The sequence below is a fragment of the Candoia aspera genome, chromosome 1 (genome assembly GCF_035149785.1).
Source record: "Candoia aspera isolate rCanAsp1 chromosome 1, rCanAsp1.hap2, whole genome shotgun sequence".
In the NCBI taxonomy this organism is placed as follows: domain Eukaryota; kingdom Metazoa; phylum Chordata; class Lepidosauria; order Squamata; family Boidae; genus Candoia; species Candoia aspera.
In genome coordinates this window covers 281,653,857-281,670,561 of record NC_086153.1, presented here as the reverse complement: position 1 = coordinate 281,670,561, position 16,705 = coordinate 281,653,857, and the positions used below count along the sequence as shown (strand labels likewise).

The 16,705-nt window shown below is 40.8% G+C and overlaps 2 protein-coding genes across 2 annotated transcripts in view; one reads left to right on the top strand and one right to left on the bottom strand.

Moving 5' to 3' along the window:
* Window positions 1–16,705, top strand: part of LOC134487858 (protein-L-isoaspartate(D-aspartate) O-methyltransferase-like) — an 80,988-nt gene that overhangs the window by 12,944 nt on the left and 51,339 nt on the right. The gene's annotated exons all lie outside the window — the stretch shown is intronic.
* Window positions 7,010–9,044, bottom strand: LOC134490411 (prolactin-releasing peptide receptor-like). The gene has a single exon (XM_063293440.1). The coding sequence runs from the start codon at window positions 8,445–8,447 to the stop codon at window positions 7,320–7,322; it is 1,128 nt and encodes a 375-aa protein (XP_063149510.1). The 5' UTR covers window positions 8,448–9,044; the 3' UTR covers window positions 7,010–7,319.

The window sequence follows — 16,705 nt, the reverse complement described above, 5'->3', positions numbered from 1 at the left end:
TGTCTGCTTTAATCACAAAATTAATAAACTTGTAAATAAAACTGATAGTGGGGATTGATGTTTGCTTTGCAGCATACCAGCTCCCCCTTTCTTAAAATTAAACTTTTAAAAAATTAAAATCAGGTAATGTAGGAAGCCTGATGGATGCCAAAAGTAATGCCCATGGGCACCACACTGTGCCAAATACTAGCTGTGCTCAGTCTTAATAACTATATCAATGTTATACAAATACCGCTGAAATCCAGAACTCATTCTATTTTTTTTTAATTAATGCATGTTGATCTCTACTTCCTTTCCTGGTGCTCTATGTTAATATGTTTTCTACTACAGATTAAGGTTACTATGGTAACTAAACATTTTGGCCAGGTGAAGAGGTTGAATTTAATTGTCTTCTTTTCAGATGTTAATTTTTGCACCTGGGGAGAAGAATTTGCCTGGACTTGTTTTAGTTTCAGTTTCCCTTCTGTGTAGGCTTGCAGGGAGTATGCAGCTGAGAGAAATCTCTCCTCTCAGCAAACAGCCTTTAAATATGTTTGTTTTCTGTAAATAAAATTATTTTTATAGAAATGCCTGGTGTGTGACTTTTCTGATCTCTCCTGGGTCAAATGCTTTCCTAGCACTCTGCCAACACTCTATTCCTGGGTCCTAGAGGTCAGATCTTTAGTGACCTGGCTCTCAAGTTGCTGCTGGTAAACAACAGGTCCATCTGCAATAACACCACCTTCACTGTGGATGAATGGGCACATCTGGTATGTATTAAAGAAACCTGGTTGGGCAGGGGCAGGGACATAGCCCTTTCAGAAATCTGCTCTCCTAGGTGTTGGGTCCTGCAGGAATCTTGACACCCAAGCTGGGGAGAGGTAGTAGTTTTGATCTTAAGAGACCCTTTAATTGTGACCAGGGTCTTTGCTCTGGACATGACAGTGTCCAAATACCTGCATGTGGCTTGAGGCCATAGATGCAAGGTGGATATCCTTCTGGTGTACTGGCTGCCCTGCAGCCCAATTGGTTCCCTTCCTGAGCTTCTGGATCTGGTTTCTGTGCTGGTGCTGGACTCCTCTTGCCTTTTGGTGCTGGGATGGGAGAACCTCTCACATTCATAGGGCCCATGAAGAATATGAGCTTGTCCCAGATGATCTGTGGCCCAATACATGCAGGGAGACCTATGCTTAACTTCATATCTGCCTCCAAGCAGTTGCACTGTCATCTGAGTATGAAGATGTTGGACCTAGCATTTTCCCATAGTCAGAACACTACCTAGTCCAGATAAGATTGTTTGCCACCTGGGACATCTGGGGGACTGTTGAACCAATTAAAATGGTCCACCCCAAGTTCCTGATAGATCCAGAGGATTTCCAGTGGCACTTCCATTGATTGCCTACTCACCAGTAGGCAATAAGAGGCAGTAAGAGGCTATTTGGACAGGATTGCTCCCAAGCAGCCTCTCTCAAGGAGTTCCAAGAGATGAATCAGCAGAAGTGACACTGAAGCACCAGTCCAAAGGCAATTCTAACCAAGCACATATTAGAGCCTTTTTTTAAAAAAAAAATCTGTTCAATCGTGTCCAATTCTCAGAGACTGCCTGGACAAGTTCCCACAGTCTTCTCAGCAGATTTTTCAGAAGTGGTTTGCCATTGCCTTCTTCCTAGGGCTGAGAGAAAGTAACTGGCCCAAGGCAGGACTAGAACTCACAGTCTCCTGGTTTCTAGCCCGGTGCCTTAACCACTACACCAAACTAGCCTACCAGTTTAGAGCCTACCCTGAAACAATAAGGAATGTGAAGAGTTTTTACTTCTTCTTTCTTATTGGGACACTGTTAGACAGTGGCTTTGTTTAGGGTAGTAAATTCTCTCTTAGGGAGGGATGAGCTAGTAAATCTCCCACCTGCTCACTATGACTCTTGCACAACAATAAGGTCACTCAGATTCATTGAGGTCTTGATTTTACATGGATACGTGATGATATAAACTTATAACTTGCTGGGTGTCGTCTTGCTGGGTTATCTGTGATTCCTTTTGAACTGTAGGAATTTCCATCTTTAAGATTAGTCATGGCTACATTGACAAAGAATAGAGCTATATCCTGTGGAAACTGAAAGCTACTGTTCTGTTCTTTATTGATGGAATATGAGACAAAGGTCATCAGTCACAAGCTTTACAGGCATGGCTGTCAATTTGTATACAATGAATTAAGTTATTTATTAAGTCACCTTTGCAGGGTATCATGTATTGGGTCAGCTGTGAGTAAACAGATAAGAATCCATGTGATTCATTGTGCTCATCATTCTGAAAGGTGCTGGGGGGGGATGATGGGTGGTAGAATTGGTATCTTTGTCACTTGGCATCTGGAACATACTTTATCCCAAGCAGTTCTATTAATCCAGTACTGGCCCTGTCATACACAGTGAGAAAATGGATGCATGGGATAAAAAACAAATGGAAACATCCACACTGAAGACACAACTAATTAGTTCTGGTTCCCCTCCCCCAATAATTGCTCTGGGTTGGTGTGGGGAGGTGATTTTTATTGAAATCATGGTCAGGAAGGGAAGGTTTAATTTTTTCTTACCTTGCACTGCAGTGCTCCTAACCATTTCCCACCATATTGTAAGCAGTTTTGTGAGCCCCTCAGCAGCTTCTCACCCAGGTAGGGTTGGAGCTATTGGTAGCCATTACAGAAAGAGAAAGGCTTGGTCCTCCAATGCTCTGCAATATTCTTCTGGGCGGGTGACAGCTCAAGATGTACAGGTTTACCATTCTCAGCATTAGGTCTCAGGAGCCCGTGGTGTTCTTCAGACTGTGTGATCTTGTCTTGCTTGCAGAGGGATGAGCATTTCTCCCTAGACTCTATGTTGCATTGCACAATAATTCCTTGTCAGGGAAGGAGGAGACCTTTTGGGAGGTCTCAAACAAGGAAAGGAACTCTGTTTTGCTCTGTGTCCTGATCACATAAGTGCCATCTTCTAAACCTAAATCAAAACTATGGACTCCAGAATTCAAGTTGGAGAGAACTAAGGATTTAACTTAGTGATTAAATACATGTTTTGTATGCAGAAGATCTCAGGTCTAATCCTGGTAACTCTGGATAGGGAAGAAAAACTTTGCAATTGAAAAACCCTGGAAACCAGCTACTGTCAGTTTTTCAGGACTGACGATGGACAGTAATCTGACTAGGGCTAGCAACCATTTCCAGTTGGCAGAAATGGATGACACCACTCCCTATTAATCCTCCACTCACTGTCAGAGCCACTTTGGGCTGGGGGTTTTTTTGCTCCACTTTTGAAGTATACTTTCCTGTGTTATGTCACTCTAAGGCTACTCTCTATTTGGAACAGAACATTTCAGTTTGTTGCAGAATAATCTCAGCAGATCATTGGCTGGCTGGAGAATTCTGGGAGTTGAAGTCCACACATCTGAAAGTTCCCAAGGTTGAGAAACACTGTACTATGCTTTGATTTTGACAAATAAACCTTTCTGGGAAGTTGAAGTCCACACATCTTAAAGTTCCCAAGGTTGAGACACTGGCATATTATATGGGAGCATATTGCCATCGATTTGCTTAGAGATATCCCCACACAACATTGTGGTATTTCACTTACCACATTCACTTTTTAGACTAATTAGTACCACTATTTTTCAGACTAACTTTGCTAAGTGCAAAATCTGATCATTCATATCATAGGCAGTTTGCATTTAAATATATAGAAATTAGCTCTCTAGTTGGCTGTTGCAAAAGGGCACAGTCCTTTTAATCAAATTAATAGTCATGTTCGTTTGTAATATGCTGATGGTTTATTTAATAAAGTACTTAGGGTCACATTAAGTTTCTAATGAGGTTTCCAGACCAGCAAAGAAGCATTAGTATTCATTATCTTCCTATTAAGTCCTTTATTAATAATATTTAACCATGCAAAAGTTATGTTGTGCAGCTATCAAGTTACATTAAAATCTCTGCTACTTGCACATGAAAATGCTACATACTAAAATCTGTACTAACAGTTTGTGTTTCCTGTGAAATAAATGCATTATCTATTTTCACTTTTTAAAAACAAATCTAGGGCTTGATCTTTGGAAATCCATGAAGAATATTTCAAAATTGCAGAATTATAATACTAAGGCCCTCCTCCTCCTCCTCCTCCTCCTCCTCCTCCTCCTCCTCCTCCTCCTCCTCCTCTTTTTCAGTCATAGTTTATTTAAACGTGATTTATTGAGAAAGCTACAAATGGTTGAATTCACACAAGCTATTTCCAAACAATCATAGCTTGGTTCACACATTGTCCTTAACCCGGCCCAAACATATTACATTCTGGATTAGCATAATGTGTGAACTCAGCCTTATCATTTATCAGGATGTGTCATTTTAAAAGAGGGCTCCCTGAAACATAGTTTAGCTGTATTGGCACATCACATACAGCCAATATATGATTTGTTTGCTGTAGCTTAGTATTTTGCATGAATCCAGCCGTTGTAGTTTGTCATGGTAAAATAAATAATTAGGGCTACCATCTCTGAACTGCATAAATCCAGATGGCCACTAGATGGTTCATTTTCTATGCATCTGTGGCTATCTGCCCATTCTACAGAGTTTTGCATTCTATATATATGGTAGCTCTGTTCACAAAGCCCTAGCCATAAGCTTCTCAGAAAAAAGGCCAACTCTGTAATAGCTATTCTTTATGAAAAACAGCATTTTTCAATGGAACTTATTTCACAAGGACTAGCAAAAGGGAAGACACATCTCCATTCAGGGTGACAAATAATTTTTACTGTAGAAATTTCTACTTAAAAATATCCACTATGCCTAATCACACACACATTCAGACAACATCACGACTGAAATTAAAAGATGCTGATTTCTTTTTGTGAATTTTTGTGAACTATGCATACGTATATTCATCAGGTTCAGAACTGCTGGATAGAGTTGGTGTCATCCCTTTTTAAATTAACTGCAAACATCTTCTGTGAGACTGCTTTTAGGAAATGCTTGACCACAACTTATTACACAGCTTGTCATAATGGAGTCTTTACTTATAGAGACAGTAATTAGATCACAGAAAGGTCTTCCAAATTTGCAACCAGAATAGGTAAGAACTTCTGAAACAACTAACATTTTCTTGGGATAATCTTAGTCTCCTTAACTGAAACAAAAGGACAATTATTGCTTAACTTCAACCCTATCTCCTTGAAGTAGTTTTTATTATACAGTCCCTAATTCTGCCCAAGTCAGACCTTCTTCGAGTTCTTGATCCAGAACAAACTAGAATAGGTACAAGTAAGAGCAATGAGGCTGGTCAGCGGACTGGCCAGTAAGTGATATTACAAGTGATTGAGGGAGCCAGATATATTTAGGGGGGGAAAAACTGAACAAGAATATTATCACACTTTTCAGACTGGACAGAGATTAAGGCATCTGTTGTGAATGCCTGAATTTGGAGTTCTGTAGGTGGTCGGACTCAGTGACCTAAACTTGAGAAACATTCACACTGCTACATTTATGAAGAAGTAAATTTCATATTCTGTAAGATATGCTGGATCATAACTTCTATCCCATACCCTCCCATCCTCATTTTGCAACATCTGTTTGCTTCCTATACAGAACTGTTGACCATGGGATAACCCTAACCTTTAATGTATCAGTAATTATTAATGCAGAGCCAGTATGGTGTAGTGGTTAAGGCACCAGGCTAGAAACTGGGAGACCGTGAGTTCTAGTCCTGCCTTAGGCACAAAGCCAGCTGGGTGACCTTGGGCCAGTCACTCTCTCTCAGCCCTAGGAAGGAGGCAATGGCAAACCACTTCTGAAAATCTTGCCAAGAAAACTGCAAGGACTTGTTCAGGCAGTCTCCAAGAATTGGACACGATTGAACAGATTTAAAAAATATATTAATGATCCATAAGAAAACCTGTCATCTTATTCAAGGGTTGCTTTACTCAGGAGTCTTTAGTGAGGGACTTTGAAACATTTAGAATAAATCCACTTTTTAAACTGGTGTGTGTGTGTGTGTGTAGGATCAGATTGTTCATTGCTCTGCTGATTGCTTTTGAATGGATCTGAAAGGATGCTAATGAAAATGGCTCTTGTTTTCCTAACTTTATAAGATTGTGTCTTACTATATTTCTTATTTAATGCCAAATGTTGCCATTAGCTACTATTATCTTCATTTTGATGCTTTTGTGTATATCCAATACTGTGTACAGATATTTAGAAATATTTTCTACCACTGGTGCTGTAAGGACTGTGGGAATTCTATAAGATGCCTTCAGGGAAACCAACCAGTTAATCTATTGGTTTAATACCCTCCTCCTACTCCAACCCAGTTTTATTCCTCTTGATGTTTTTTTCTCTCTTTCTTCTCACCAGCCTCATGCTTACTGTTCTTTCTGTCCCCACTCTTTACCAGGGCATACCACAGGCATTTTTTGTTTCTCTTTCCTTTTTTTAAGAGTTTGGGTACCCTGTAAAGCAAATCTTCAGTGCCATGTTTTATTTTTCCAGATGGCCTTTAAAGGAAAAAGGATCAAGACAATATAATAGGGGCAAAGAATACCTGTGGCTCTATTTAGTGGTGGGGGCTCTAGGTTTAAGGAACCTGAACTTTGCCTGGTGATGTTGCCCTGATGATACCACTGTTTCCAAGCAATTATGAATGAAACAAAAACATTTCAAGTGAGGTCATACAGGGAAATCTGGTAGGTACATGCATTTAACCTTTTTCAACACTTGCTTTATATATGTTTATTCACATATCATCTTCTGATGTGTCTCAGAATACTAGAGTGATCACTTTCTTTTTGAATGATAACACAGGAGCACAATGTGAGTGGAACTTTAATTTTAATCATTCCCATTTTTATCACTTATTCCTGACAACAGTTTTGATGTATGAGTTATAATCATTGCCATCAAATATCAAAATATTCTGTGGGGAAGTGCAACATGTGCAGCCACTTCTAACTTTCAATTTGGGTGGACTAAGGCACCAGGAAAAACAGAAGTTATGGTTGATCTTAGCCAAAAGACAAAGAAAGAATACAGAACAAAGTAACTGAATACAAGCCAATTCTAACCTGACACTTACATTTGGTGTTCAAAATATATACTGTTCCACTACATAAATCAACATGCATGCAATATATCCAAATATTGATTTTGAATGAAGGTAGAAGACAGAACTGCTTATTTCTCAGTTGATGTCCTCAGGAAAAAAGTAGAGAAAACCTCTGCTGTCCTTCCTTTATCGTGCCTTTTGTCATGGATCATAGGATTATATGGGAAAAGCTGGGACCCAGTCTTCTGGTGGCGATGAGAAGACAGCCATGTTATAAGTTTCTTTGCATTGGCCCAAAGAAATGATGTTTGGGTTCTGTTTGCAGTGCAATTTTTTCTGAGACCCCAACAAGGTTATTGTCTGCCAAAATAGAGAAGGTATTTAGCCGTGAGGCCTTGTGGGATATGAGGCTTGATTTCTTTCTGTGATAAAAATAGTTCCCAATATGGAATCGGAATTTCTCATGGAGGGAAGCATAAATGAAAGGATTGAAACAGGCTGAACTCATGGCAGTTACATGGCATGAAACCTGGATGACGTTCACATATCGCTTGTTTAGGATAGCAAACTCTTCATCAATATCTCTAATCAAATTAACCACCTGTAGAGGGAGCCAGCAAAGAGCAAAACACAGGACCGAAATCACCAGGATCTGGAAGGTCTTTTCTTTTTTTTTAGTCCATGTTTCTTGGTTGTGGCGAATGGCTCCTGGGATGTTTCTCTTCTGGAGACGATAAGAAATGGCACAGTAAGAGACCAACACGGCAGAAAGTGGGAGCATGTAAGACAGGAGGAGCATTAGGCAAGAGTACAGCTGTCTCTCCATCTTACGGTGCAGCCAGATTTCTTCGCAGATGATCATGTCATGGCCAATGCTGTTAAGATCCAGGTAATGGGTATGTAAGTAGGTAGGTAGAGAGATCACAAGAGACAGGAGCCAAATAGCAGCCACAATATAGACACAGGACTTGCATCTCACCCTTTGGCGAATGGGGTACGCAATCACAATGTATCGATCAACGGCAATGGCTGTGAGTGACAGGACTGACACAAATACGGTAGCCCCTTGCATAAGGGTGACAAAGTAGCACATGAACACCCCAAAAAGCCACCCACGGCTTTCAAAGGCATACATGGCTGTCAGCGGAACACAGAAAATGCACATAATCAGATCAGCAGCTGCCAAGTTCCCAATAAGGAAATTAGTAGTGCTATGCAGCTTTTTGGTGAAGCTGATGAGAAAGAGGAGAAGGAGATTCCCAGTGCAGGCAACTATCACCAACAGGGCATACAGAGGAACGAAAAGGGGCTTCAGCTCAAAGAGGAGATCCAGGCCAGTGAATAAGGGATCTGAGCTATTAGAACAGGAGTCATTCAATGGCTGAGAATAGGCCACCATGTCAGAATTTGATTGTGAGGACGCTGGCAAAATCTTTTAAGTTAAAACAAAAAGGGGAAGTTGTTAGAAAGAAAAAATTAATTGCCTGGTAGAGGTTGGCATTGTTCATCCATGTGGAAATGCCTGACACTCCTGGTTCAATATGTTATTATCACCAGGACATGGGGAGATTAGAAATGTAGAGGGGAAACAGTTCCTTTGCACCTGGGGTTGCGTCCAAAATAATTTCTTGTCTGTTTTGAAGCTCTTGCAGCTTTCAATCTTCATCTCCTAGCACTCTTAGGAACACTTTAAAATTCATCCCTTGAAACTCCTTGACAGATCACATTTCATTACACTTCCTTTAAAGCTATTCTTTTTCCCAGAAGTATTTTCCATAAGCTCCTGTAAGTATTTTCATTTGCAGCTAGAAATATGCCCTTTTCCCCAGTTTCTCCCTCTGTGTTCCTTTGGCTTTTGCCTTTCCCTCTGATTAATCCTGGATGGCAAATCAATCTGAGTTTGACAATTATATTGAGCTATTCTTATGTCAAACTCTTCCTTAAAATGCACTTGTTCCATGAAGTTATGGGTTTCGCTCATCTTCATTTAAGCTTCTGTTTGTCCATACTGACCTGCATAAACATAAATAAATGGCAATAGGAAATAATTCCAAGAGCATTACCTCAAAAGATTTGGTAAGGATAAGACTGCATTTTTAAAGGTTCATTTTCCTAAAATGCTAGCTTCCATTTTCAGTTAATTTTAATTACTATTCTATTGTCTCCCCCTCAGTTAAGTGTGTGTATATATCTACATCTACGTCTACAATCACATGCAGCCCATTGACTGAAATTCTTACTTGCATAAATTGCATATTTTTCACCCATTCCGTGGTTCAGTTCCATACACAGCCATATCTCCAGTGAAGAAGAGATACCATTAGGAGGTTTTTTCTAATGTCAAACTTACAATTTGCATTCATTAACTGTTGTCATGACTCATTAATGCAATAGAAAACAAGTTTGTTCCTTCTTCTAATTCCCACTTATTTCCCTACGATTTAAGCTTTAATTGTCTGGCCACAGGAATTAGTCAGATTTCAATATGTTGCCTGGGAGCAGTAGGAAGCTTTACACATGTGGGTGATGGTGAGAAGAAGCTCTGCTAGAACCTGAATCAAATTACATTCTGATTAATGTCTTGTTTGGAAGGTGAAAAAGGCAGAATGCATTTTTCTCAAGTTAATGGTCTCTACTCTGGAAGTATTTTTTAAGTACTTCCTATTCTAAAAGTAGTGATGTATCGAAGGACTTGCATTGGATTCCTCCTCATTCCCAGACTACAGAGCAGGGTTTCTCAGCCTTAGCAACTTTAAGATGTGTGGATGTCAATTCCCAGGATTCTGGGAGTTGAAGTCCACACATCATAAAGTGCTAAGGTTGAGAAACCCTGCTATAGAGAATCTTAGCCTAGGTCTCTTTTCCATACCCTTGATTTTACCCTCTACATGAAGGCCTAGCTAAGGTCAAGTGGCCTCTTGCCCAAGTGGAGCCTGTCACTGCTGCATTGCTTTTTCAGATTGTGTCATACATTAAAAAAAACCTTAGTCTATAAACCACGTTTAAAGTACCAGTTCGACACAGCTCTAACTTCTTTTCTTCGTTTGCTTTTTTCATCATGATGAAAGCGTAATCCCATTAACCCCAGGAGATCTACTGGTTTTGCTGCTGCCACCAAATCCTTTCCTGATCTGGACATTATTTTCCTTCTCTATTCAAAGCTGTCTCTGTCTCCATCATCATCATCTCTATCTCTGTATCTGTGTTAATGTGCCTAGGGGGAAGATTGGAAAAATATAGACACAGTCTACAGTCACTTTATTAACGTTTAAACATGGAATCAGAGTATTTTTAAATAGCATAAAATACACTGTAAACAGATTATCTTAATATTACATGTATCTAAGAGATACCTAGAGAGCCAGTTTGGTCTAGTGGTTCAGGCACCAGGCTAGAAACCAGGAGACTGTGGGTTCTAGCCCTGCCTTAGGCACAAAGCCAGCTGGGTGACCTTGGACCAGTCACTCTCGCTCGGCCCTAGGAAGGACCAATTCTGAAATCTTGTCAAGGAAACTGCAGGGATGTGTCCAGGCAGTTGTCAGGAGTTAACAGTGACTCGAAGGCACCAAAACAAACAAACAAACAAAAAAAAACCCTATCTATCCTAGCCTTTCCTGGCATTAAATATAGACTCCAAAACCTGTCAGTTTGATGGTGGTTTTCCAAGGTTTAGGACTCTAAGCTTCCCTTAAACCAATCGTTCCCCCCATAATTCCAAATTCTTCTCCCCTTAGTTCCCCCCTCCCTCTGGAATATATACCAGGAGGACATAAAAGTACTTATACATGCACCAGAGCCATCAAAGCTATATACTAGAAAAACGAATGTAAAAAGAAAGTAGGCAAAACCCAACCATTCTTAAAGATAACACCCAAAAGAATCTAAAAATCATCAGACACAAGTAGATGACTGACAAAGAAACAACTTTGATGCTGATCTGAAGGTCAGTATAAATTGAAGAATCATGATCTCTCTTAGGAGGCAAATTTATGTTGTGGCACTACCTCTTTTCTTCACAAATACAAAGGCCTATCTTGTGTACCCAGCAACACTCAAAGGAATATTTGAAACAACAAAGCTGTAGTTCGGGTTATTCCATATCTTACCACAAAGAGGCAATTCCCCCTCCTTCCTATTATTATAAAATCTTTGCTGAGGGAAAATCTCTCAGTGTGAGCTAATACAATACTTCACATGTCGGGTTTTTTTTTCTGGGGGGAAAAAAGGCATAGAAATTATATAACTGAGTTTTTTGTTGTTTATGTATATATCAGGAATGATATGCATTCTGTTATGGATCTACTTGTTAGCTTCTGCAGTGTTACCCCCACTGTCCAGACTTGCTAACGTCCCTCTCCTCCTTTTGTGGTGCCAGCAACAGTGGAAACAACGGTGAAAACTAAGCCAGCTTGCCCAAGGAAAAGCACCAGGTTTGGTTGATTCAACCCTAATTTGATCTACATGAGAAATTAAAAATGTGAAGAGGGAATGCTATTTTTTGATTTGAGTATGTGATTCAAGATTTAAATGCAAACATAATGGAGTTGATCCACTTCAAAATGCAATATTTGATTCTTTAAAAAAATGGCCACAAGCTATTATGGGGAAGTATAAAGCCATCTGCTGCCAGTGTGAGGAGTAGACTAGGACTGGAGAGCAACAGTTCAAATTAACCTTTAATCATGGAAACACACCGGGTGACTTTGGACCATTTCTCTGTCTCAGCCCAACATATTTTACAGGGTTGCTATTGGGATAAAATAAATAAGATTCCCATCATCTGCCTTGAGGACTTGGCAGAAAAGTGGGATAGAAATCTAACAAATGAGTGGATAATTTGAGGTGGGGGCAGAATGGGCTGAGAATAGCAGGACTGTTAGTCACTTTAGAAAGCATTAAAGCTGCTAAGTTTAAGAGTTCCACCACTATATTTTGAAATACTCCTTTCCTCTTGCACCTCTTTTCAGGCAGAGATAACAGGCAGAGATAAGGAAAGGAAAGTATAGCAACTCCAAATTGTCTAGCAAGGAATGTAGAGAGGATTTCGTGGAGAACCAATGCAGAAAATTCCCTACACCGAGTTAAAAACAAAGATGTTCAACTACTGTTGGAAAAGTAAATACTTACTATTCTACTTACTTTTTGAGGCACCAGGTTTGGCATGACGTTGACAAATGCCCCCTGACTTGCCCTTGTAGTGCCTCTGATTGAGTTTCCAAAGAGTTGGCATAGTTGGTGACAACTTTAATCCCTCCTGGGAAAGGCCTTCCATACATGGCTTTGATGAGTGCCAGGCAGCCCACAACACATTTGCAAAGCTTGGCCTCATCTGGTTAGGGTTCAGTTGTGTGAGGATTTTGGCTTACTGGCAGGACTCTGTATTAGGTAGTGTGGAGAAGCCACCAAAAAAAGGCTGGCACTTTGAAATCCAATGCCCCTGAGATAGGCCACAAAGGAAGTGCCTGACACAGAGGAAGGGGCATTTGGAGCCCTACCATACTTCTTTTCTTAAACGTCTAAAATTTAGATTGACTGAATGCTAGCTTGATATCCATTTACTTATTACTGAAATACTTAAACCTTTCATGCAGAATTTAAAACTGTCTGATCCAGTGAGTGCATACTGAATTTGACCCAAGATTGGTCAAAGCTAAGCTGAATTTCCAATAGCACTGACAGAACCAGCACAGAAGCATACCAGCCCGTTATCACAAGAGACCAGCCACATTAAGGAAGCAAGGGACTTAGAAAGTGAATGAGGTCCAAGGCAGTGTTTGTGCTGTACTCCAAAGAGAGACAGACTTTTTCTGACAGGGAGAGAGTTTGTTGACGCAAAGACACCATATTGACTGTAACAACTCCAGAACAGCAGAAGAGACACTGAATCTGCAAAGTAGCCCACAAAACTGTAAAGCTCTTTGCAATTACCTGATTGGATTTGCTATGTTAACGCAGGTTGCTGCTTCCATTTACAGATCCTCTTCAGTGGGGCATTTCAGTCAAAGCTTTGTTAACTCAAAGCAGCACCCTGAAGCTCTACCTAGACTTAAAAAAACAGAAAGCTACTAGCTGCAAGACTGGGCAGTGCATAAGATGGGAATAGTTGAGAGAGAGAGAAGGATTGGTGAGTTGGAGTAGTGGGGGACATGTCATGAAAGAGGTGTTTTCTTTCTTAATTTTGTAGATGTGCTTTTTTCACAGCCATACGTTTTACTATATTTATGGTTCTCTTTTTTGTTTCCTATACCCAGAAGCCTGAGTAGACAGCTTGATGGGGATAATTACAATGCATTCTTAAGCATGTTTACTCAGAAGTATCACTCATTGTGTTCAACAGGGGTGTGCAGAGATTCAGATTTGAAGGGCAAAATTGGATTGCATTAGCCTGTCTGGAACACCAGCCAAATACATTATTCCCCAAGATCATGAGTGAGCTGTGGAGGAAACATTGTAGCTGCTTTAAGGAATTCCCAACAAGTGTGTGAAGTTTGTGTCCACAGCCACTCTGAATCACATTTTGCCCTTTGTATCCAGATCTCTGCACAGCTATATTCAAGAGTGCTCACGGTCATGCTACACCCCAGCTTGCTTAACAATGATTTGCAGTTGTGTTCCAGGAAAAGAAGTTCTGGTGAACACTGGAACAGTCAGTGTTGTTTTTTACTGGAATGCGTAATTTCACTATTCATGGTGAGATGATAGGTTTCTAAAAGTAAATATTCCAGAAATGGAAGTGGTTTGTGGCATTCCAGAAGAAAAATGGAACATTCCATTGTTCCCTAGGATGTTGTCTCCTTGGTAGATGAATGTTGCACAATTCATTCACTGTTGAATAAGCCATATTTGCTTGGGTCATACATCATGCTAAGCCATGAACTATGGCTTACAATCTACAGTACCTGGATTTACACAACAACCTAAGCCAAAATAAAGAAAAACAAATTTTGGTTTTATATAGTATAACAACTTCCAATTCGTTGTGTATAGGATTTCAGCCTTTGGGTGTTTCCGCATATGAGAGATTGTGGGCAGAAACCTATAAGCCAAACTGGGCAATCCAGGTCTCTAAAATGATGCCACCAAAATTGATGACGACCTGATTAACTTTCACCAATGCAATTGTGAATCATTGGGGAGGGGATTTAAATACTGGTTATGGTAATAGTTTACTTCCCAGAGCCCTCCAGTTCCAATTCCCAGCCTTGAGCTCCTCCACCCACCCATGTCACTGGACAGCTTCCTCTTGTCCTCTGGTAAGTGGGGATGATGAGTGGCAGTTTTCAGTCCCTCTGAAGATGCCCACTGCTGCTCTAAACGTTTTCCTAAAATATAATACATACAGGTGGAATTTGCTCAGCTTTCCATTCATAAAATCATTTTTTAATGCTCCTCATGCTGTCACATGACATTTAAGGAACATTTGTAATAAAGACTGGGCTTACCCCCCTACATGTCTCTTTCTGGTTTACTAGGGAGACCAAATGTGGCCTTATGTCACTAGACCTTTCTGGTCACCAGACTGTAGAAAACTGCTCTTCAGATGTGAGTCTGTTTCCCAAGGAGAGAGTGCTAACAAGTTGACAAATGAGGGCACAAGATCTATCAGCCTCTCCAGAATGTTAACTAACACACATAGGAAGCTCACATCTGGCTGAGCCAGTTCCAGTTTGTTTGCAGCACAATTTTTATAGCTGCGTATAATAATAAACTTGCAAATTTCTTCTTTTCTCCTTTTAATATAAATGCAGTCTAAAGGGGAAACGTAAGACAGCTTTCCCCGAATATGTTGGACTGTAACTCTTATTTTGCACCAGCTGGAGGGTGCTACTATGGGGAAGATTGGTGTGAGGCATGACACTACTCCAGAGTTGTGGAAAATTCAAAATGATCTGTATTATATGTTTAGACTGCCAAATAACCAAAGATCTTTAGGCAATGTACAGGTAACTACAAAACAGTAAACAATGATAAAAACAGCATATAAAAAAGGAAGATAAAACCAGCAACAAGGCATAAAAGCAATCCAGCACATAAAAGCAAAGAAAGGACTAAATTGATGTATGAATGCAGAATATTTATAAAATCTGTTACTAGAACAAGACTTTTATTAGATCGGCATAAATATATAGCATAGTGGCTTGTACCCAAGCTGTTCTGATACACTAGGGCCTATGTGTGGAATCTGAAAGTCTCTGATTTGAATCTCACCTCTGACAGGAACTCCCTAAGTAGATGTGCCACTACTGTTTGGGAGTGATCTGCGCTATAGTCTAGACATCTAGAAATCTTGCAAGATTACATTCTGGAACCGCTTCCTTTAGCAAAGTTGGCTGGACATTCTGAGCGCTGAGGTTCCAGCATGTCTGGACAATACTAAATGTTTCCATGGGGGAACCCCGTTAATCACTGAAAAAATGAGCAACAATAAGAAAAGTGACTAAATGTCCTGGGCGAATCGAGAGCGCTGAAGTTTGCTTGTTCTCCGGCCCTGAACGATCGACAGCCACCTTACCTTCCCCACCCCACCGCCCATGCACCCGCTCCCTCAGCAACTCAGCACTTACCATTTGAGGCGGAATACAGCCTCGACACTTTACTCGAGTTTCCAAAGCTGCCGCGGGGGATTTGTCGGGCAGCGTGTGCAGGGGGGCTGCGAAGATCCGGAGAAAGGATCTCCGGCTCTCGCTTCTCACAATCGGTGGAGCTTTTTGTTTTTCTCTTTCACATCCCTTCGGTGTTCCGAACCGCCGGGCTGGGGGAAAGCTGGAGATGGGCTGTGGGAGGCCAGAAGTGGCCAAACCTGCTTCGTTCGCTGGGACTCGCCGTTCCGGAGCTGCAAGAAGGAAGCCTCGCTTCTTAACCGACGCGCGGCTCCAGGTTGGGCTTCCCAAGAACCGAGAAAAGGCGGGGAAGGGAAGCTCTGGAACTGTCCGCAGCTTGTGGTTCTGAAGCTGCGCGCTCGCCCGCTTTACCCTGAGAAGTGAACAGAGGCCGATCAATCTCCTCCCCCCGCCGCCTACTTGACAGGAATTTAAACGATCTCCCCCTTTCTCCTCCCATTTCATCTCCTGGCGCTCGAACTCATTCTGCCCATCTTGGAGGAAAAGTCACAATGTATGGGGCAGTGACGCTTCCAAGGAAGATAGTCCTTGTAATCTCCTGCTATGATTACTTCTTCCTAACATTTTTCCTAGGCAGCCTTATCTAGCCTGGTGCCCTCAAAAGAAACTGACCCATAGTTTCTGTCATCCCATCACGGTGCTGTTGGCTACTAATGACGGGGGCTGCAGTCAATATGTTTGGAAGACATCACATTGAGGAAAGCTGCTTTATATCATGCTAGTATCTTACAGATACCATTCTATCCCTATGAACAACCTCTGTGGATTTAGTTTTTGCAGCAATAATTCGTGGCAAAACTTTAAAGGTATATCTCATTTATAAACCATCAATTTTTAAAGCCCTGATTTCTGATATATTAAAATACAAGTGACTAACTTCCAACATCATTTTTCATTGTCAAATAAGCCCTCAGCCATTATTAAAGAATTTAGCAAGCTTCTTTGTTGTTTATTCATTTAGTTGCTTCCGACTCTTCATGGACCAGCCCACGCCAGAGCTTCCTGTCAGATTAAAATATGTATTTGCTAGACTGCT